General features: G+C 40.4%; 1 protein-coding gene across 2 annotated transcripts in view; it reads right to left on the bottom strand.

The window, feature by feature from the left end:
- Positions 1-1,033: 1,033 nt before the first annotated feature.
- gtf2e1 (general transcription factor IIE, polypeptide 1, alpha) overlaps positions 1,034-24,469 on the bottom strand; it is a 67,281-nt gene continuing 43,845 nt past the window's right edge. For both annotated transcript variants that reach the window (XM_080203423.1, XM_080203424.1), the window contains 3 exons: positions 14,600-14,801; positions 7,737-7,969; positions 1,034-5,438 (listed from right to left, as the gene is read on the bottom strand). In XM_080203423.1, the coding sequence (XP_080059549.1) occupies positions 5,023-5,438; positions 7,737-7,969; positions 14,600-14,801 (851 nt within the window). In that variant the 3' untranslated portion in view covers positions 1,034-5,022. The remainder of the gene's footprint in view (positions 5,439-7,736; positions 7,970-14,599; positions 14,802-24,469) is intronic.

The following is a 24,469-nucleotide window of genomic DNA, read 5'->3' as shown; positions in this document are numbered from 1 at the left end:
AGGGAGAGACCACTGCATAACCAAAAGAGAGGCGAGTAGCCTATTCAGGGGTATCTCCACTGGGCACAAATGGTGAGCTGGAACTCTGTGACCCCTGTGCCTCTTCACTAACCTCCTTCAGTTCTTGAGCTGCATTTAATTTGCTCCTGTTCGTATCAGTTTTCTGCTCCTTCTTGCATCAGTTAATATCCTACTTCCTTAGCCACAAGCAATAAGACATAAGAGCAAAATTAGGCCACTTGGCCCATCAGGTCTGCTCTGCCATTCAATAATAGCTGATATTTTTCTCATCTGCATTCTCCTGCCTTACTCATATCCTCTTATTAATCAAGAACATATCTATCTCTGTCTTAAAGACTCTCAATGACCTGGCCTCCACAGATTTAATTAATTAAATTAATTAATCCATTACAATTTCTTTCTCTCTCCTGTCAATATTGAGACAAATTATTATTAAGAAAACTCCACTATTTCATTATTGACTATAATTTCACTGTACTCATTTCTGACATGGTAGCACAGTGGTTAGCACTGCTGCCTCACAGCCCCAAGGTCCCAGGTTCAATTCCGGCTTGAATTAAAGCCACTGTTTGTGTGGAGTTTGCACATTCTTCCCACGATCATGTTGGTTTTCCTCCCAAAGTCCAAAGAGTGCAGGTTAGGTTGATTGGCTATGTTAAATTGATCTTAGTGTAAGGGGGATTAGCAAGGTAAATGTGTTGTGGGAATAGGGCTTGGATGGGATTGCGGTTGTACAGACTCAATGGACCGAATGGCCTCCTTCTTGTACAGATTCTACGAATTCACTTCTGAGATTATTCTTTTACCTAATGTGTTCATAAGAAGCCTTTACCATTCCCCATTACTGTGGCTACAAGATTTTTTCGGCTCAATATGTCCTTCTCCCTACCTCTATTTCTATTTGTAGATTATGGAATTTATTAAAACTCTTGCGTTACTTGATACAATTCAGCAAAGCGAGACACTTGAAAGACGTTTACATCCAAAATAATTACTGACACAATTATCATTGCAAAACTTTTATTTCCAAATATTAGCAAATAAAACTGAATAAAAAGCACTAAATGGAAAAGACACTGGTTTGGATTTTGTTTCTAAAAAGAATATTCTTTTCAAACAGCACAATTTTAATTCTAATTGTGGAAAATTTACCACTTTTGTGAAAGCTGAACAAAGTTAAAATTTACAGAGTTTGGGGATTCAGTGAAGTTCGAATGTTGTCTCTTTCTCCCAAACGAGTCTCTTACTTTACTTTCTGCTCGAGAACTTGTATGGTAATGTACAGCCCTTTTCTCTCTCCTTTAACCTCGTACAGTTGCAAACAACATTTTTGTGTGCTTTACATACACACACATACATACAAGAATCATATCAGAATAAATCTTCTGGGCTGTGCTCTAATGGGGAATAGAGATATTTGAAAGCTCAGATAATTTTGCTGTACTTTTGGATATATGCATGAGATTAAGCACAATTGAAATTGATTCATCTCTCTATAATGTTGCATTTAAGAATAACAGGGAAGGCATCTTTGAGAGAGAGTGAGGAAAGGTGCATCGATCTGAAATGTTAATTCCGTTTTTCCTTCCATAGATGCAGCCTGACCTGATGAGCATTTCTAATACGTTCTGTTCTTTTTATTTGAGCATGAAAAGGTACTTGCATTGTTGTGGGCTGAACGTTATAGAAATTGTACTTTTCCAACCCTATCAAGCAAGGAAGAAAGATGTTTTCCTGCACCACTTTAAAACCAGTTTTTTTTTATTCATTTGCAAGCACTGTACAATAAAATGCTTTAATTGGTCATTGTATACTGCATGCAAGGGATTAAGGCCAATTTTTATTGCAATAGTGCACAAGAAACAAGAAAATGTCTTTCAATTGGCTTAATGTGATGTGTAGCAACTTAGGCAAACCCCATTACAGGAATGAACACATCACCACTGTACTTGATGGTCGCCACTGGATGTTGCAAGTAAAGTATTTAAATAATTCCAGAAGGCTGGAGAAATTAAGTGCCACACATTTTCCAGCATCCAACAGACTTTACAGATTTTTCCCTTGGCTAGATTCCTTCCTCTCAAAAATATAACTAGGAGACATTGACCAGTGAATAGTCTTCATAAGCTGCAAATTTAAAATAACATTAACGCAGTTTTTATTCCCTTTGGGCATTAAGGATGACTCTCCTGCTCATAGTATAACATTAGAATAGAGTAGTCCCAATAAACTCAAGCACTTGTTTTCAGGTACCTTTTCACACTTGTGCAGTGAAAGAACCTTAGAAAAATAATCTTGAAAGTGATTTATCCTATGAATGTCAATAGTGGAAATCTAATTTTCAGTAAGAGTCAATTAAATATGTGTAAAAGAAACAGTGGCTATTTTGTGCAAAAGAAATGGAATTGTTAGATAATTTAACTTAAGCTGTTGATCTAAAGGCAGCAGATTGAATGTCACCCTCCAGATCTGATACTTAACTGCATGGAAAATGGAGACAAAAACAGCTGTCTGCAATTCACAGTCACTGTAAGACACATGTAGAATAAATATTGCATTACTCACAACACCATACAGTAGCTCTTCCATGCGTGGAAAGAGCAACATACAGTTCATTACAAAGGTGTGATCTTTTGTAAGATCAGAACAGAGCATTTCTTTGCAATCAACCACCAAAACCTATAACAGTGGCATCAATGCTCTTTTATGACCACCATGCATAAGACACAGTCCATTACCAGCGGCAGAACATGACCTAATATCACACAGAAATTAAACTGTTTAGATTAGATGACACAAAAAGACAGCAGGGAGTGAATTTGAAGGCTTATTTCCAAGATACAGGTTATATTGCTACTCCAGGATCACACTCAGTTCAGTTGCAACCTGAGCCTTCTGAATTAGATTACAGCATTGTGATCAATCTCAAGTATTCAGTGGGCAGATAAACATTGTAATAAAAATACATTTCACGATGAGGCAATACTCTTTATGATACACCAACTCCTCTGCTGTTAGAAAAGCTTTAACCGTTTTCAATGTTAATGTAATAGTTCTGACTTGGCAAATGCATCCTCTAGTTTTCCATTGTGTATATTTCCATCATCTTCTAAGTGTTTTACTCAAGCCCCTGTGTAGAATTGTACAGGTGGGAAGGTTAAGAGTCGATGAGACATTCCCTTCACTTTTTACAGGCTGTAACACATTAATCTGACTGCAAAACCAAACTGCAGGTCACCAATTACAGTACACGTCTGATACGCGAAAAGATGGCGAACAGTGAGATGGCGGAAGTGGTATTGGGCTACAATAATTTATGAAAGGACTTAATGTTACATTGGGCCTAAATTAAGTGAAAAGCGTGAGGGAACACACACAAATGACAGTCAAGCTGCAGATTTCACTTTCTCAAACAGATTATGTATTAGATAGTTAAAATACTGCAAATGTTGGGAATCTGAAACAAAGATGGAGTCTGACCTGCTGAGTATTTCCAGCATTTTCTGTTTAGAGTGCAGTGTTGAAATCTGATTATATTACTGCTATTAAAAACTTCACGTTAATCTTCTGCTGCACAGATACTAAGAAAATAAAACTTTACCGAACCTTTTCAAAACCTTAGCTGGCCTTAGGCAGCAGAACACATCTGAAGATCACTCACTCGTATAGTCAGTATATTTAAACTCTGTCCCTGATGCTTATAAACACGGAGTCACAATGGTTTGGCACTTATCCAGCTCATTTTAAAATTGCATTGCTCTATAATGATTACACTTAAAATATTTTTATTTCAGATAAAAGCTACTAATTTTGTTTAGATTTAAACAAAATTGTGTGATCAATTCCTGTCAAACTTTCCTCTACTCTCTTCCTGAAGGCAATGACTTCTGTTGGGTAGAATTCCAGGGTGTCAGATATCTACTGCTACCTCACGTAAGCATCCACAATTGGACACAGAACACTAGCAGCTGTCTGATCACAGATGACATTACATCTGATCCTAATCCTCACTTGTCCAGACATTTGGAAATTTCAGTAGGGACAACACAATCGTGATCAGAAGCAGGAATTCTGCAGATTTTCAGTTAACTGAACTGGGACTCTGGAACTAATCAAGAATCCTACCTATTGCTCCAGCCAAGGTCAATTAACTCAACACAAATTAGAAATTCAACCTGGAACATTTCTGTTCTGTGTGGCAGAGAGATGCTGAACCGTAGCCGCAATTGGGTTGGCCAATCAATTGATCAATTGTTAAGAAATATTTTTACCAGCATCATCATCATTTTCCTAACCCACAAACATCAGGATGAATGCGTACATTAGTGGAACAACTAGGTATCAGTTTCTTTACAGTGACATAGCTCATTCTTTTTTTAAAATACAGGTCTCCTTGCTCTCAGGCACATTTGTTCCAAATGCCAAAACAAACCATTTTTCTTCAAAAAGAACTGGACACATATTCTGTACCAACAGACAAGTATACTGTGCTGCTGGGCCTCGTAGTTCGAGTGAATAAGCAACTGATTCCTAACCAGCAGGTTCTGAGCTTCAATCTTATCGCTGCTCCTCACCTATAATTTGCCAATTGATTATCCGTACAGTTAGATGGAGCACAAGGCAGACATATTTCCACCTTGGCAGGGGCCAATCTACTATCCAAAAAAACACATTTCTTATTGGTTGAACAAGCCTCATTTAACTATGTTGGCGCAAAGGGGTTTCGTACATTTTATTGCCACCGAGAGGAAGGAAATGTTCAATTAAAAACAAGAACACCTATGAAATACATAACTTTAAAGTCAGAGTACTGCAGTTTCTTCCGCCTCTTAAAAAATAATACTTTTGTCTTAAAATACTTCTAAAATCAGCCTGCTTGTTGTGAAAAGAATGCTGTGTCTTTAACATTTTGGCAGACACACTTAAAATTGTGGAAACACTGACTAATAAAGCCATAGGAAGTATATAATTAGGACTTTTGTTCAACTGCTGTGGCAATGGTCAATCATACATCTCCTGGAACATTCTTTGCCCCATGGCAATGTATACTTCCTTCTCTTCGGCTGTCATCTGTGTCACTAGCTCCAGACATTGGCTGACCTGGCTATAGGGATATGGCTGTCCTGCTACCAGCACAGTTGGCTCATCCTCCACTTCTTCAAACTCTTCATCCTCTTCTGCTGCTGCCACTGGGAATGATGCTGCAGCTGCCTGCGGTCGAGGTGATTCATCTTCTGACTCACTAGTGTCACTCTCTGAATCACTGGCATTTGAAGTTGGGATTGCAGCAGCTGCAGCCACAGTTGCAGATGTACTTTTCTTTTCATGGATGAGCAGTGTTTGCATGACTTCTTCATTTGCTTCCACTGGATTTCCCTTTCCTTCACGATCGTGATATGAGTCAACATCATTGTCACCTATAACATACAGAGGAGTGGGGAAATGTTAAAGAATTGGATTTCCAAAAGAAAACTTCCACACAGTACATTTATTCCTATAGCAGCTGACTAAATGAATGATTACTGCTGTTACTGGGTGGCACGGTGGTTAGCACTGCTGCCTCACAGCGGCAGGGACCTGGGTTCGATTCCCGGTTTGGGTCACTGTCTGTGCGGAGTCTGTACCTTCTCTCCGTGTCTGCGTGGGTTTCCTCCGGGGGCTCTGGTTTCCTCCTGTATTCTGAAAGACGTGCAGGTTAGGTGCCTTGTCCCGAACAGGCGCCGGAGTGTGGCGTCCAGGGGAACTTCACAGTAACTTCATTGCAGTGTTAATGTAAGCCTTACTTGTGACTAATAAATAAAACTTTAAAACTTTACATGTTTTAAAGATCAGCACATAGCAAATATGTAACAGTGCCCCCAACCTGGATTAGACTCTCCCAGAAGGGTCTAAAGTGCTGCTCTATTCAAGTCAATACGCCATTCAAGATGCACACATGCTAACCAGCAGCAAGATAACTGATAAACCACGCCAACCTCAATTAGAAAAATACAATTGACAAAAATCATTACAATAAAACAAACAGCATTGAAATAAGCATTTCATTTTCCTCCTGTTTATTTTAGCTGAGACTTTTTATGTATTTTAACTTGTTTTTACCTTCTAAATGTTTAAAAAAATGCGACTTGGAATGTTCCTGAGATACAGCAGTCGAGTTGTGTCCATAACTTAAAACAAGTTTGTGCCACTGATGATGTTCAGCCTCATGAAGGGATTTGAAATTTAAAATTCTTTAACTCAAGCTAATATTGATCTACTTAATTAGTTCATTAATGCAGTTGGGATAAGCAATTGACTGCTCAGAGGTCTCTAAGTTGCTATTATCGTTGTTCAGCTGTATTCAGATTTTTTTTAGGAATAAGTTTACAACAGGAAAACTGAAAGAAAGGTTTGCACTTGCACAGCGCCTTTCATAACGTCATTGTCGGCTGTGGCTTAGTTGCTAGCACTCTTTGCCTCTGAGTCAAAAGATTGTGGGTTCAAATCCCACTTGGAAAATGGATGTAAAAGCTTCTGCCACACTATTTCTAAGAGTAAGAAGTTATCTTCAATGTTCTGCTCAGCATTCATCTCCCAACTGATACAACTAAAACAGTTTATCTCTCTGGTCATTATCACATTGTTGTTTGTATACAAACTGTCTATCATGCTTCCTATATTGCTACTTCATATTACGACGCTGACTTCATTTCACTTACTGTGGTGTTTTGGGACATCCGAGATTGTAGAAGGCACGATTTGAATGCAATACAACTTTTTTTACGTGACACTTCAAAAACGCAGTCACTGTTGTAATATTGTAACTGTTGTAATGTCGGGGGCGGCACAGTGGTTAGCACTGCTGTCTCACAGCACCAGAGACCTGGGTTCGATTCCCAGCTTCGGTCACTGTCTGTGTGGAGTTTGCATGTTTTTCCTGTGCGTGGGTTTCCTCCGGGTGCTCCGGTTTCCTCTCACAGTGTGAAAGACGTGCTGGTTAGGTGCACTGACCCGAACAAGTGCCAGAATGTAGTGACTAGGGGAATTTCACAGTAACTTCATTGCAGTGTTAATGTGTTAATGTAAGCTTTACTTGTGACTAATAAATAAACTTTACTTTAGAAGTGCGACAGCCATTCAACACAAAATATTTGCTCCCACAAACAGCAATGTGAGAAAGACCAAATGGTTTCTTTGTGATGTTGGTTGATGGATAAATATGGACCAGAATTCCAGGAGAGCTTTCCTTTATTCAAAAGAGTGCCACCGGATCTTTTATGCCCACAACGAGGGCAGGCAGGATCTCAATTTAATGTCTTATTTAAGAGACAGTACTACCACTCGTGCAGCTCTCTCTTAGCACTGAACCTCTGACTCAGAGGCATGTGTGCCACTACTGAGCCACAGCTGACATCGGGGCACAAAACTGTATAATTAATGGACTCTGTTATTATGTTTTATCTTTTTAATAACTATAATTATAAACAAAGCAGCTGGATTCCTTTTCTTCATCCACTCATTTGCAACACAAAAGCTGAAAACCCTTAGCTTTAAATAATTTGTACTCCTTTTTGTGAAACAACTCTAAGAATCAATACAGAAATTTAAATGCATTGGGTAATAGAGGTGATACTATTTAGATCAAGACAAATTCGATACTTCAGTAATGGTGGAACTTACTTTGCTGAATTTGTAAATAAATCAAAGAAATAGGCAAACGCAAGCTGAAAGCTCACCTTCTTGAACTTTGTCCAAATCTTTAAAGCCTCCTCGGACAGTGCTCTCCCTCATCCAGATTGGTCTCTCCTTAGTCGGTTTCCCGTCAGATACAATTTTATGCTGAACATCATGTTCTTCCATGTTGATGATGACATTTTGTGTGTAGAGATCCTCATATGTAGGCCCTCTGTTTGCCCACGATTCTTTTTGAATGTGCATGTTTCCACTGCCAGCACCAAGTGCCCGTTGACTGAAAAATAAAATCAGTAAGTATCAGTATCAGTCACAACTACAACAAAACAGTCCAGAATTAGGGTGACACAGTGGTTAGCACTGCTGCCAGGGACCCGGGTTCGATTCCCGGCTTGGGTTACTGTCTGTGTGGAGTTTGCATGTTTTCCCCGTGTCTGTGTAGATTTCCACCCACAGTCCAAAGATGTATGGGTTAGGTTGACTTGCCATGCTAAATTGCCCATCAGTGTCCCGGGTGCGTAGGCTAGTAGGATTAGCAGCGTAAATAGGATGGTTTGCAGGGATAGGACCTGGGTGGGATTATGGCCAGTGCTGATTCGATGGACCGAATGGCTGCCTCCAACACTGCAGGGATTCTACGGATTATGGCTTTTGTTTCAGTATCATAAACTATCCATGAAAACCTTTGAAAAATAATGTTATTGTTCTGCTGTAGTTTCTGTCCACATTTGCTAATGTGTCATATTGAGCTCAGAAAAAAGGCTCCACATTTTCAGTTTTTCACGATTTTTGAATAATTCAGGCCTTTCATAATCAGGCTGTTCTCTGATTTTTGCCCATTTTCACCTTTTTGGCAGTGTTCACTCATGAACTAATTAAAACCTCTTTTATGTTATCTGAATTTGAATTATAATGCTGCTTCTGACAGCCTTGCATTATGATTAAATTCAGGGACCTCTGTGTACTACAATCACACTTCACACACACACACATTAATTAATATTGATAATCTGCACATAACTTTTTTCACCAAGATACCAAAAATCTGATGAAACCTGGAGAAAAGAAATCATTCATGCTTACTGTTGCGCCTTTTCCACAATTATTTCAGTATATCCTGTCCTAAAAGCATTGTTACTGATCTCCACCCAAAGTAATTCTACATATTGATCTTTAGAACTAAGGTCACCTCACATTTGTACCAATGTCATCCTTAATTAACAGAGAAACCCCGCTACATTTTCCTAGTTTCCTGCCCTTCCAAAATGACAAGTACCCTTGGATATTCAGCTCTTGGCAATGGTCAACACATCTCTGTAATCATTTTCAGGTCATTGATATTTTTATCTATTTGAGCTGTCAATTTCTTTATTTTGTTATGAATGCTACAGGCATCTAGAGTCAGAAACTTCTGTCCTTTTGCTACGTTTGCATACTCTGGCTTTATCTGCTGTAGCACTCTTAAGTTTGGATGTTCTGTCCTTTCTGTCATGCTCTGATTGACATCACTCCTATTGTTACCTAGTTCTCTTTTTGATTTGATTTATTATTGTCACATGTATTAGTATACAGTGAAAAGTATTGTTTCTTGCGCACTATATAGACAAAGCATACTGTTCATAGAGAAGGAAATGAGAGAGCGCAGAACATAGTGTTACAGTCATAGCTAGGGTATAGAGAAAGATCAATTTAATGCAAGGTATGTCATTCAAAAGTCTGAGAGCAGCAGGAAAGAAGCTGTTCTCAAGTCGGTTGGTGTGTGACCTCAGACTTTTATATCTTTTTGTCAACAGAAGAAGGTGGAAGAGAGAATGTCTGAGGTACGTGGGGTCCTTAATTACATGGCTGCTTTGCCAAGGCAGTGGGAAGTGTAGACAGAATCACTGGATGGGAGGCTGGTTTGCATGATGAACTGGGCTACATTCACAACCTTTTGTAGTTTCTTGCAGTCTTGGACAAAGCAGGAACCATACCAAGCTGTGGTACAACTAAAATGAATGCTTTCTATGGTGCGTCTGTAAAAGTTGGTGAGAGTCGTAGCTGACATGCCAAATCTCCTTAGTTTTCTGAGAAAGTAGAAGCATTCTTAACGATAGTGTTGGCATGGGGAGACCAGGACAGGTTGTTGGTGGTCTTATCCTTTCTCTTTAATTTACCACATCTTTCCTCACATGATCCTTCACCCTCATTATTTACTTTAAAGCTCCAGAAAACTAGTTATACAACAAAACAATGGTCACCGCATGGTTCAGGTGAAGACAGCTCCAATGGTACAGCTCCCACTTTCCCCAGTATTGGTGCTAGTTCCCCATGAATTGAAACCCATTTGTCAAACACCAATCTCTAAACTGCCCATTTAACTCTCTAAAGCTACTTATCCTATACCAATTAACTTGTGACTCAGGTACAGAGAACTGTGTTTGACTCTACTGTTGCTATTGCTATTTACTTCCCTGCTTGAATGGCTTCCTATACCACACTGCCATGCTCAGTTTGCTCATTCACCCCTTAGCTCCCACTCTCATTTACACAAGCTGCAAGAAATTCCAAGCTGTTGGACAACTGAAAAAGCTAAGGCTTCTCAACTTTGATGCCAATAATTGTCTGACACACTTCTGTCCTTGACATGGAACAAGTCAGACGAACCTAGCCCGAGAGGTTTGATTGCCTTCTGGAACAAAGTGTCCAAAATTTGTCCCCTCCCTGAGCCATCACAATGTTTGTAGCTTAGCCACCAGCTGAACCAAGGTTCTTCAGACTGCAGACACTGCCCACAATTCTCTCGTGGAACACATTGGCATCCACCATCCCCCACATTCTGCAGTTGCATCACATCACCAGCTGAACCATATTTATTGTATTATAATTAATTCATTAACTGATTATTTTCCAAAATAAACTTTAATTAATGCAGTTAGTTTCATTTGTACTTATGTTATTACTACTGTAATAAATATTTGTGTTTGCTGATAGAAATTTCCTGGTTTAGAATAGATGACAAGGGAATACTCACTAGCCAATCACCTACCTGTTCCTGCATGATGTCCTATCTTAATTTGTGTTTCCCAATGAGGCTCTGACCAGCTACTTGGTTACAGAATAGTTCCACTTTGTCCCTCCACTCTGCCCTGCCTGCACCCTCCACTCTGCCCTGCTCGCAACCTCCATTCTATCCCTCCACTCTGCCCTGCTCGCACACTCCACTCTGCCCTGCCCGCACCCTCCACTCTGCCCTGCTTGCACCCTCCACTCTGCCCTGCCCGCACCCTCCACTCTGCCCTGCCCTGCCCGCACCCTCCACTCTGCCCTGCCCTGCCTGCACCCTCCACTCTGCCCTGCCCGCACCCTCCACTCTGCCCTGCCCTGCCTGCACCCTCCACTCTGCCCCCAATGCTCTGCTCCCGCCCCGCATTCACTTTCTCTTACAGATCAATAGCTCCATTCTGTCCCTCCCAATCTTCGAATTCTCTTATAAATCAATGGCTTCGATCTGTCACTTCCATTGCTAGTTTTCCTCTACTGATCTGTGGCCTCGCTCTGTCACTCCCAATACCTGCTTTCCCTTAGTGATTTGTGGCCTCGCTCAATCCTTCCAATTCTCAATTTCTCTGACTGGTTTATAGCCTCGCTCTGTCCCTCCAATTTCTCATTTTCTCTCTGACTTATGGACACTCTCTGCCAACAACTTGTTCACCCACCATTCATTCGGAGTGCATTGAGTAACTACATACACTAACTGCAGCACAGAGACCAAGAGACAATGCACTCTGGGCGAATCCTTCTGGGCTAAATGTAGGGTTTCTACTGCCCACACCCAAATCACTTTAGAAGGTAACTGATTTCAGTCATGAGGGGCATGATTTATTTGCAAAGTCATTTACAGTGGCAAGTAACATCATCCCAAGTACAACAATAGTTTGAATCAGTTTGAAAGGGTTAAGCATACAAACACTTCAATTTGACCTAAGGAGCCACATCTGGTGTCCACGTCTGTTGGAGCTAAGTAAATTTGTTAATTAATTGGTACATCCAATCCTTATAAACAGGGTTTTGCCTTTGGCAAGTCTGTCTGTGTGACAGAACTAATTTATTCAAAAAGAGGACCTGAATCTCCTTCATACATAAATAAAAGAATGCCAGTGGTCATGGGTTTGATAAATGCTGTTGGTTTCAGAGTTCATCTAATTACATACGAACCAGGAGTACGATTAGGCCATTCGGCCCCTGCAGTCTGCTCCACCATTCAATAATATCGTAGCTGATCTGACTGTAACTTCAACCTCTCATTCCCACCTACCCCCAATAACCTTTCACCTTCTTGTTAATCAAGAATCTACCTAGCTTCTACCTCAGAGACTCTGCTACCACCACCTTTTGAGGAAGCGAGTTCCAGAGACTGGTGACTCTCAAAGAGAAAAAAATTCTCACCTGTCTTAAATGATTCCTTAATTTTAAACAGTGACCCCTAGTTCTAGATTCTTCTCTTCACATCCGCCCTGTTAATACCTTTCAAGATCTTAGAAGTTTAAAATAACATTGACAGAGCAAGAGCCGTGCGCTCCCTCTGCTTCCCAAGCATATTTACTTATTTTGCTTTTATTATTTGAAGTTGATGACAGTTCTATTAATAGATGAATGATTAAGCACTTCCTTTAACTCGTTATGAAATATTCACAAAACACAGAGTGAAAGTAATTACTAAAGTGCTGTATGTAATTTGGGTATTCAATCTTATTCCCAGGGTCATGGTTAGTCAACAAACCTGATTTCAATCTTACAGCCCATGGAGATGGAGGAGGGTCACTCGTGTGACCCACTTACTAGCCTAGCTTGCATATCACTGCTCCAACGTAGATAAACCTAACGTTTCCAACCTGTCCTCAGGAGACAACCCACCCATTCCTGTTATTAGTCTAGTGCACCTTCTTTAAACTGCTTCTAACATATTTACATATTTCCTTAAACAAGGAGGCTTAATACACACACAGCACTCTAGATGTGGTCTCCCCGAATGCCCTGGAACAACTGAAGCATAACCTCTCCACTATTGTAATCAATTCCCCTCAGTGTAACAGATTAATAGCCCAGTTATGCAAGTTAATTGTTTATAGCACTTAGTCAAACTGCTTATCTGCTCAGACGACGTCGATTTCACATAATGACCATACTTTTTAATTTATAGTTGATGAACAGGAACTCAAAGGCACCTTATTTACATAACTCTGAGGCATGGAATGGCTGGATATAACTTGCAGGTCTGTACGCTATCAATGAAATACTTCTCAAATGTATTCACAGCAGGAAATGCAGCAGCCAATTTGTACTCAGAAAACTCCCAGTGTGATAATGACCAAATAATCTGTTTTCTGTGATGTTAATTGAGGGATACATATTAGACAGGACACTAGAGATAACTTCCCTGTTCTTATTTGAAATAATGCCATGGGATCTTTTACACCAAAGTAGCAGACGGAGTCTCGGTTTAATATCTCAACTGAAAAGCAGCACCTCTAGTAGTGCAGCATCCCCTCAGCATTACGTTGGATTGGTAGCATTGATTTTAAAGTTAGTTAGTTTACTTATTTATCAGCCACAGGTAGGCTTACATTAACACTGCAATAAAGTTACTGTGAAAATGCTCTAGTCGCCACACTCCGACGCCTGTTCGGATACACTGAGGGAGAATTTAGCATGGCCAATGCACCTAACCAGCACATCTTTCAGACTTAGGCCCTAGAATGGGATTTGAATGCACAAGAAACCTAATTAAAGTGATTAGACACAAGCCCCCATAAAAATGTTTTAAAATTAAAAATTTAGAAAATAAAACACAATTTCGACCTACTGCTGTGAACAAACTAAAATATTCAAATGAGAAATGAACACATTACTAATTCAAATAGAAACACCAAAACAAGATGGTGATAACAGCCAACCTCCCATCCATTGACACTGTCTACACTTCCCGCTTCCTCGGAAAAGCAGCCAGCGTAATTAAAGACCCCATGCACACTGGACATTCTCTCTTCCACCTTCTTCCATCGGAAAAAAGATACAAAAATCTGAGATCACATGCCAATTGACTCAAGAACAGCATCTTGCCTGCTGACAGCAGACTTTTGAATAGCTCTACTTTATATTAAGTTGATCTTTCTTGATCTTTCTCTACACCCTTGCGATGTAACATTACATTCTGTACTCTCTCCTTTCTTTCCTATGTATCATAGAAATCACAGAATCTCTACAGTGCAGGAGGAGGCCATTTGGCCCATCGAGTCTGCACCGACCTCAATCCCACCCAAGCCCTATCCCCATAAATCCATGCATTTACCCTAGCTAGTCCCCCTGACACTAAGGGGCAATTTAACATGACCAATCCACTTAACTTGCACATCTTTGGACTGTGGGAGGAAACCAGAGCACCCAGAGGAAACTCATCCAGGCACAGGGAGAATGTGCAAACTCTACACAGACAGTGACCCAGGCTAGAAATCGAACCTGGGTCCCTGGCCCTGTGAGGCAGCAGTGCTAACCACTGTGCCACCGTGTACTGTATGAAAGATGGGTTTTATCTGCATAGCCTGCAAGAAACAATATTTTTCACTGTAAGCCAATACATGTGACAATAATAAATCAAATCAAAAGTAAGTTCTATATATAAAACTGAGCTGAATTCTTTTTTGCCAATTTTACTATACGGGTTCCATACACTGTGCTGTGAGTAGGATTAAAGTTTATACTGAAATTTTAAGTAAATTCCAGTTGGGGAGATAAGCCCAAAGTACATTGTTCATAACTAAAGCAAAAGCCGCTTGAAGTTCACCTTTTACAAGCACAGATTACTAATGACATAGTTTTTTTTAGGCCTTATAAAATATAAAACAAAACATTTAGAACACAAGCTAACCTTGCCCTAAGCGATGGAATTTCTGTTGGTTCTGGCTCTAAAATTTCATAGGCCAAATTAACATCTTCAGTTTCTCGCAATAGAGCATAGATTGGTTCAATCTGTTCATTAAATCTTGCCAACAGTGTTCTGGCATCTTTCTTTGGTAACGCAGATTCATCCTCTTCCACCTCAGTTTGACAGAAGGTGCATCGGAATGTTCCTGAAAGGACAGAAAGGAATTTTGTATTAACATTCACCATGGTATGAATGCCATGTCGTCAATGAATTATCACAAATCTTACTCCAAGATTTCTGTACCAGCTGTTTATACCGCATGACAATTAGGTTTAAGTTCATCAATGAAATACAGTGGATCTCAGTGGCACTACTAACAGATCAAAATGATTGTGAGAACATGAGATTGCAAGTAAATAGAAGGCAAAGCTCACATGACACCAAGAAAGCAGCCATGGGAGGGGTTAAGGGGGAGCTACAGGAGTGGCTTTTCTTTTGGAAATGCCAAGATAATAGAAACGGCTCTTTTTTTTCAAAAGATCAATCGGAGATGAACCATGTTCATTGGACTAGGAGCAGACCAAGAATTACTGACTCTAAGGAATAAAAACAAGTTTATGATACATGTGTATAAATTCACAAAATGTAGTGAGTAAATTTGATGAAATACAAGCACAAAGAATTGTATCAGAATATGAAGTAGGGGCTTAAAAATGGTATGGGCATGAAGCTTAATTTTCAAGGATATATAGCGTTCAGAAAAGATTAGGGAAGAGAAAAGGGAGGTGGGGTGGCAGTACTGATAAAGGCAGGCAGGCACTAGACAACTCATTTACTTCAGGCTGAGAAGCAAAATGGTGGTGATTTTGGGGGACTTTAAATACCAAAACATTAATTGGGCTGGTGTTAGAGTAAAGGGCAAGGGATTTATGAAGTGTAGTTACAAACCCTTCCTTGACCATTATGTTTTCAGAGCATCTAGAATGGAAGCTTTGCTGGATTAGTTGCCAGGCAATGAGATGGGCCAAGTGGATGAATACTCGGGTAAGAACGATCATTGTATCATAAGCTTTAGATTGGTAATGAAGAAGGGCAAGGAACAATCCAAAATAGATCATCTAAATTAGAAGAGGACCAATTTCAATGGGACAAGGGGTCTAACCAAGGTAAATGGAACAATGAGTGATCTTTGAGGAGATACTTCAGGTACAGGCTAAGTACATTCAAACAAGAGCAAAAGGGGGAAACAAGGCCAGAGTTCCTTTGATGAGGACAGCAATAAAGAGTATGATGAAACACAAAAGGGACTGTGATATTTGAACTCCCAGAACAAAGGCAGAATCAGGAGAATGCATCAGTATCATCGGTAATCAACACCCTCCATTAAAGATAAACCACAACACCTAAGGAAAGCATGACTTTCCTAGACACCACAGTACCCAAATTTGCACAACAGGTTTAAGTTGGCAACAAGTTTTTTTTCAAAATAATTGGCACACACTGAGAAACACAAAAGTCATCATCCTAAACATGCTTTCTACAGACTGATGATGCATTTTCATCAAATTTGCACAAAGCTGGAAGATTTTAACCAAGTCGCCACTATCCTTTTTACTGCATCTCAGATGTCAACCTCAGATTTAAATTTAATAATGGAATGAGCATTGATATTGATCTAGCATCAATTGGTGTTTGTGAAAGAGACCGCCAAACTTGTATCCATGTTTGCATGTTGAAGTGTCCCCTAATTCCATTTTAAAATTTTTTTAAACTCCATTCTTAAAGTTATAAAGCCAATGCACATAGTGGACCGGGCAAGCCAGAACCCAGCTCCTTGCTTGCTCCAAAAAACAATTCAAAGTCAAACTGAAACCAATTCATGATCCCCAAAAGAGAGACATACAAGATCCAAGCAGACAAGTAAAAAGGATTGCACCCCTTCTTGGGCGTGATCTTAGCCAAAAGGCCAAGCAGTGTTTCCTAATGTTATTTTGAAAGATATGATTCTGATTTTAGACTTTGCTCCCTAGTCCCAGATCTCCAGTTGATCATTCATCTCATTACATGTCCTTCATTATAATACTGTCTATACTTTGAAAAAGCACAATAAAAATTAAGTTGTTCATTACGGTCTGGGATTTTGGAACAGGTAAAATCCACAGTGATTAGCACTGGTGCCTCACAGCACCAGGGGCCCGGGTTCGATTCTCGGCTTGAGTCACTGTGTGAAGTTTGCATGTTCTCCCTGTATTTGCGTGGGTTTCCTCCGGGTGCTCCGGTTTCGTCCCACAGTCCAAAGACCTACAGGTTAGGTTGATTGGCCATGCTAAATTCTCCCTCAGTGCACACAAATAGGTGCCAGAGTGTGGCGACTAGGAGGTTTTCACAGTAACCTCATTGCAGTGTTAATGTAAGCCAACTTGTGACACTATACTTAAAAAACTTAAGTTTGTCTCTAACAATTACTGCACCTCAAGTATAAAAGCAAATTACTGTGGATGCTGGAATGTGAAACCAAAAGAGAAAATGCTGGATAATCTCAGCAGGTCTGTCACCATCTGTAAGGAGAGAAAACAGCTGATGTTTTAAGCCCAGGTGACCCTTTCTCAAAACTGCACCTCAAGTAACTCTCAGTATGCAAAACCTTTGAGATGTAATAAATGCACATCTTTATGTTCAGTATTCCAATATCCAATTAACAGAGTATTCATTACAAAACACTCACTACATTTTTTCCTATACAATGGCTTATGCTTATGGACATATGCACCCTTAGAGATCCCACATTAATTTGCAAGGAATTCATTATCTCAGTAACTTCAAATTTTCCTGGTTCCAAGTTATCTGAGTATTCGTTTGACAACAGGTTTGAAACTGTTCGCTCTTATTCTCAGCCTCTTGCTCACAGCCCCTCTCCCTGCCACTATTCTGGCACTCAGGCTGATGTACCGTCACTCACCTTCCCACTGCTCCTCCAATTACAAGCTGTTTCTCTCTCACGTTTGCTGCTGATAGGCTCACAAGCATAAACGTGGAAAAGAAGCAGCCTGTGGTTGGAGGAGTGGGTCCACACAAATTCTGTCACTTCACAGAGTAACCTTTCTTTCATTGGTCATGGCAATCATTAAATTTTCCAAGGCTTTTTGGGGGCTTTAAAGAGCAAATTCATCCATTGCCGCCATGTACGTTGTACCTTGATATATGGAATACAGATAGAACAAAATACCAACTTCCTGTATAATGGCACAAAGTGGAGTGAAATTACAATGCTGAACAGAAACATGGTGAAAACTGAAAATGGCTTTTAATTAAGTGGGAAGAGCAGAATAGTTTTCTCATCAAGCTTTTAAAGCTTTTAGAATGCATAACACCAATGCTACTTCAGACCATCAGATATCAGGTCACGTTACTGTGTCAGGATGTGAATTATACACTTTGCCATCTGTCTTTCGATTATTTTAGGACAGAGCCAGGATTTGTCAAACGAAGACACTGCACGTACTAGAGCTCCCCTTGATGCTGCTCTCCGCAGGAATGAAAGCATCAGTCCTTCTCATGTGCATAACAAAGTGAGAGGGACGGAAAACAGATGGCACCAACCCCAAGACACGCAACCCAGACTGCCGAGGATCCTGCATCTTTCCCATCTGGAGAGTCTCGGCATAAAGATTAAAGCTGCGTTAAGCTGCAACTTTAACAGCATTTCTGTCTACAGTAGGACTCTGAAGTATCTATCATCTCACACAATGAAATACGCTTATACAGTCAGGATTTATCCAGTAATGTAGTCAAATCAGTGCAACACTAAATCATGACCAGCAACTCTGATTAACGAGCACATCGGGCTTGGATTTGGCAAACTTTGATTACATTATTTTTAGTGTATTTATTCAGCAAACCTCAAAGGGTTACCACCACAGTGCCTGACATCAGTGGTTCGCAAACATTTTGCCATGCACCACCTATTCAGGGCAAAAGATCCAACGACTACACAGCAGCCCCACCACAAAACAAATCATCACAATTAATGGGGAGAATGTGAAATTCCGCAATTCGCCACACTCCAGCATCTGTTTGGGTCAATGCACCTCACCAGCACGTCTTTCAGAATGTGGGAGGAAACCAGTGCATCCTGAGGAAACTGATGCAGACACAGGGAGAGTGTGCAGACTTCACAAGCCAGAAATCGAACCTAGGTTCCTGGTGCTGTGAGGCAGCAGTGCTAACCATTGCTTTTGATGGGATGATGTCCAATTCCAAGTTGGAGAACTTCGGTCTCATGTTGGGCTCTTTTCAGCCAGTTCCTCTTGTTTTCAGCCCTACAAGTGTTGAAAATTCTATCTTGCAGTTGTGCATTGCAATAATACCATGAAATTTGCTTATAAAACGATGTAGATGTCGCTCACGCTTATGCTACAGTGTGAGTTGGTCTGGTGTGTAACATTAGACAAGTGATGGGCTGAGGGTTCTAGCCTATTCTGTAGTGGGACATTGACCATGGCACTAAATCAATGACTTCAATTTTGGACTGTCCTGCAGACCACACTTTGAGAACTAAAATACAGCCCTTCATCAGTCTCTCAGAATGTATTTACTTGCCACTCACCAAAAAATGTGTTCAGTTGCAAGAGGGAAGCCTCATTATTGTTATTTAAAAGGCCAGGCACCCAACTAGCAGCTAAGCTGATTTATGCCAACTTTGGGCACTGCGGTTTGTAGAATTAGTGTGGAATGTTTTATGGGTGCTGTGGCAAGTCCCTGGATTTGGCATGGTTGTTACATTCGTATATCTGAAGGTTTACCCACCCTAAAGGGTGCATCAAACATGAGAGCTGAAATTGCAGTGCCACTGGGTGAGATACTCAATCTTTTCTGTGTGCAATGTCCTCTACTAAGATGGTGGCAAAATGCTCAATGACAGTGACAGAAGGGTGTAGACAGTCCTGAGTGCACTCAACATGGGGTGGCACGGTGGCACAGTGGTTAGCACTGCTGTCTCACAGCGCCAGGACCCAGGTTTGATTCCTGGCTTGGGTCACTGTATGGGATCTGCACACTCTCCCTGTGTCTGCATCCATTTCCTCCGGGTGCTCTGGTTTCCTCCCATATTCTGAAAGACGTGCTGGTTAGGTACATTGACCTGAACAGATGCCGGAGTGTGCCGACCAGCAGATTTTCACCGTAACTTCATTGCAGTGTTAATGTAAGCCTACTTCTGACTAATAAATAAACTTTACATCTGAGTACTTCCTTATCAGTGGTCCCTTGTATGCCACCCTTTTTGAATGACAACAATTAGCCTCCTGGTTCTCCTCTCCACCATACTTCATGATTTCTGCTGTGACCCTATTTTAATACTCCACACTTGGTGTGACCCCAGAGTGAAAATTGCATGGGGGCGGGGTACAGTTCAAACATTAGGGATACAGGGACAAAAGACATCTAAGGCACCTACATTTTGAAAGTGATCGGGCCTCAATTCACTGGATAAAGACACGCTCATAATCAAAAAAAGTTAAAGGTGCTTCTTGGCAATCTCAAAACTGTCAAATCTGAGTTTCCACTCCACAGCTGCCATTGTTGGCTCCAAGCTCATGATCTCCAATTGCTCATCCCGCAAGTTTCGGAACCGCTGCTCACCACACTACACATAACCCACCTTCTGAGACTTGATTCAGCATTGAGGCCTAATTGTACAAGGACAGAATGATATGTTTCAAGAATAAATTAGATATAGCTCTTGGGCTAAAGGGATGAAAGAATATGGGGGGGTGGGGGGAAGTAGGATCAGGATTTTGATTATCAGCCATGATCAAAATGAATGGTGGAGCAGGTTTGAAGGGCCAAATGGTCTACTCCTGCTTCTATTTTCTATGTTTCTGTATTATCAACTGTTCTATGAATGCAACTCAAGACCCTATTCACTGTAAACAATGCTTCACAGCACTGATTATGTACCTTTAGAAATATTTGCACTGGTGTGCCTAGCTCTTTTCTTTACCCATTTTCTTTAGTGTCCTTCACTGATTGGTGTTTGTATGTTCAGCAATTATTCTGCCTACTTGCAGCACACTGCACTTCGCCAAATTAAAAATCATTTCCAGTCATGAGCCAAATGTCTAACATGCTCAACCTGAAGCCGTCCAGCACGGTCGACAGTTCTAACACTCTTGCAGATCTTAATACATCATCTGCTAGTTGTTTGATCATGTCCCGGTCGGTATAATAGGAATGCACAAGCAGCCAGAATTGGAGACGTAGATTTCTTGGTGGGTTGTAGACCTGAAAAGATTACAGAGACAGGGTCAAGGCCATTGAAAGAGCCAATATAGATCAGGAAGTACAGGGATATGGAAGAACAGAACTTGGTATGAGTTAGGACAGAGGCAGTCAAGTTTTGAATGGGTTCAAGTTTTTGGAGGCTGAAGGATGGTAGTCCAGCCAGGCGACTATTGACATAGTCAATATTGGAAGTAACAAAAGCAGGGATGAGGTTTCAGCATTAGACAGACTGAGGCAGATGATGGGTGTAGAATCTTAGCAAGGGAGAGGATAAAGGCTCAGGGTCAAATATGACATCAAAATTGTGAGCAGACTGGTTCAATCAAAAATGCTACCACTGATGGACACCCTTTATTTTCTATTATAAAGCTGACATTTTATTGAAATTACAACTCCTTCCATCATTCCAAGTGCTATATGAAAGCTCATTCTGTAATGGCTTAATAACTTTCAAGAGTAAAACTCCAATAGGCTAACCCAATACAGCATTACTATCAGGGGCAGCAGGGTGGTTAGCACTGCTGCCTCACAGCGCCAGGGACCTGGGTTTGAATCCCGGCTTGGATCACTGTCTGTGTGGAGTTTGCATGTGCGCCCGTGTCTGCGTGGCTTTCCTCCCACAGTCCAAAGTTGTCGAGGGCCGAAGGGCCTGTACTGCGCTGTAATGTTCTAAAGGCGTGCGGGTTAGGTGGATTGGCCATGCTAAATTGCCCCTGCCCCTTAGTGTCAGGGGGACTAGCTGGGATAAATGCATGGGGCTGTGGGGATAGGGTCTGGATGGGATTGTGGTCGGTGCAGACCCGATGGGCTGAATGGCCTCCTACTGCACTGTTGGGTTCTGCGATTCTCTAGGTCTTTAAACATGCTATCACTAGATGATGCTCAATGTATTTGGAATCCTCTGGCAGTTTACATCACAATGACAACAGCCCCTGTAAATAGCCCCTTTAAATTAGTAAAACATTTCAAGGTATTATCAAACAAAATTGATATCACACTGCATAAGGACTTATAGGTCAAAGAAATTGATATTAAGAGCGTCTGAAAGAAAGAAAGAGAGGAAGAGCATGGAAAGGTTTAGGGAGGCAATTCCGGATTGTGGCGCCTTGGCAGCTAAAGGCATGGCTGCCAACATTGGAACGATTAAAATCGGGTATGTACAAGAGACAGATATCTTGCAGGATTGTAGGGCTGGATGAGATTACAATGATAGAAAGGGGCAAGACTACAAATAAATTTCAAAATAAACTTGAGAATTTTAAAATCTAGACATTGCTTAATTGCAACCAATGTTGATTGGTGAGTGCAGGGGTGATGGCCTGTCATCAGGCCTGTCTGGAGTTTGTCAGACTGGACAACGTAAGAGATAATGAAGACATGGATGAAGGTTTCAGCAGCAGATAAGCTGAGACTGGGTTAGGTCAAATAAAATGATAGAAGGGAAAAAGGATCTTAATAATGGAGCAGATAATGCGGCCAGAAGCTCATGTTGAGACAAGATATCAGACAGACTGTTTCTGCTTCAGACTATTGTCAGAGAGAGAGATGGAGTTAGTGGCTAGGGACCAAAGACAATGGCTTAACCTTTGTGGTCAGCTTCTGTGAGTGGTCTACAATATGCGACCACACTTCCAGGAAAGTATTAAGATCTAACTGGAGATATAATCCTGTTCATATGGGTAGGTTCTACACATCTGGTTTCAAGCTACTTTTTTAAGTTTTCAGAGTAGAAAGTAACAAAGTTATACATGACAAATAAGCAGTTTGATTACTGTGATGTTAAAGTTTGTTTGAGCACCGCCCTGTAAGAAATAAGAAAACCAGTCAACTGTGCTTGCAAATGCTTGGAGGTGCCAACGGCATTACAAATTCCTAACTAACATCTTATTTAACGACTCTAATTTTTGACTCGCTTAACACAATTCCTCATCATCATTTCAGCTCCACTCAAATGAAAGGAAGGTAGCTATAGGTGGAGGAAATTTGATATTGCTAGGATCACTTTCCAGTGAAATAATCTGTATGCCTCAATTAATAATTCACTTCCATGAGAGAAATCTGACAAAATTTGAAAAGCTATTTAAAATCTCACAGCTCTGAGAATTTCTGTTTTCTTACTTGAGGTGCACTGCAGCACAGCTAGATATAGTTTTGATACAGCACAACAACTGTGCCAATTTAGTGCTAAAATACAGTGTAAACATTAGAGAAATTGAATTTATTCACGTTCTATATAACATGAATGGAATTCCACTATGATTGTAAATAAAATGTAGTTGCAAGTGTCATTTTTCTGCACAAGAATGTATTTGCTGTTTGACAAAGGTGGGGGGGAGGGCAGAGAAATAAAAAGCATATTCAGTCTGTAGACTATGCTTTAGAAAGGTCGCCATGCTTAACTACAAATAGGGATTTTCGGCACAAGCGATATAAGGACTGCTTTGTAACATTTAATTCCAAATAATGAAACATTTGAGTTAATATAAACAAAATAATTCCGGTGCACTGTAAGTAAAGCAAGATAACAATTCCTTCAATAAATTCTACATCTCAAGCCTCATGACACGGCTGTTCATCCCTAAGCATTTCAGCTGAGCCCTGCTGCAGTTTCAAAGACTTGTGAATGGTAAGGAAATTTTTACTGCAATCAATGACATCAGCTCATGAAGAGAATTAGACGTTACTGGTCTATTGTGACTGCGGAGCAAGAGCAGATAAATAAGCAATTTCTAAATGCAGAATGTCTGTCACATCAGCAACAGGGGAATTATGTTTTATCACCTTCCAAATTTATTTACTCTATACAGCACACACACACAGAGCAAGTAACAAATGATCTAACATTGGCCTATCATATGTCTCTGGATTGAACGAGAAACCTTACATTTTCGGCGCAGCTTTAAAAAAAACGCAATTATTTGGCAGCTTGTTGGCACCCACAGTCAAGCACCTGCCTACCAATTAGATGCAAGGCCTCAATTCTGAGGTTGTCATTTGTTTCCATCTGTCATGACAAGGGAAAGACATTTGTCTACTTTCAGCAAGATGAATGGAATAAATTCCATGGTTCTTTTACAATGGTAAGAGTGGGAGCAGAAACAAGCCATTAACTCTTTCTGCACTTAGCACGCCTTTTAGCTTTTTTTTGCAAATAGGAGGTCAAGAGGAAAATTGAAAGCTTAGTCATGTTGTTAAAAGCATCCTGATGGCAGCATAGCTGGGCTGTGATAAGCCTCTTCACAGCATGAGTGATGGCCATTTACTACAGAGAGGTTTTAGGTAAGAAAGATAAACCCACCATGATTGTAGTCATATTTGATAGTAGGAGGACAAAATCACTTCTCAAATTTATAATTTTACTCTTGAAATTAATTCAGAGATCTGAGTTTAAAGACTCTAACAAATCTCCACTCTTTGCATACTATACTCCAGGTTGATGTTGAATTCTAAGTTCTAAAATTGCAATATATAGTGATTAGTTTCTCCAGTAAACCGTAACAATATTTACATTAAATCTACTGCAGTTAATTTTGCATTTCAGTGCAACAGAATATAAAAGGCATCTAGAACAATATCACTGTCTTCAAATTT

This window comes from Carcharhinus amblyrhynchos, chromosome 15, assembly GCF_965287045.1.
Source record: "Carcharhinus amblyrhynchos chromosome 15, sCarAmb.v2.hapA, whole genome shotgun sequence".
NCBI lineage: Eukaryota > Metazoa > Chordata > Chondrichthyes > Carcharhiniformes > Carcharhinidae > Carcharhinus > Carcharhinus amblyrhynchos.
The sequence above is the reverse complement of the archived record's forward strand: the minus strand, read 5'-3'. Positions and strand labels throughout refer to the sequence as shown.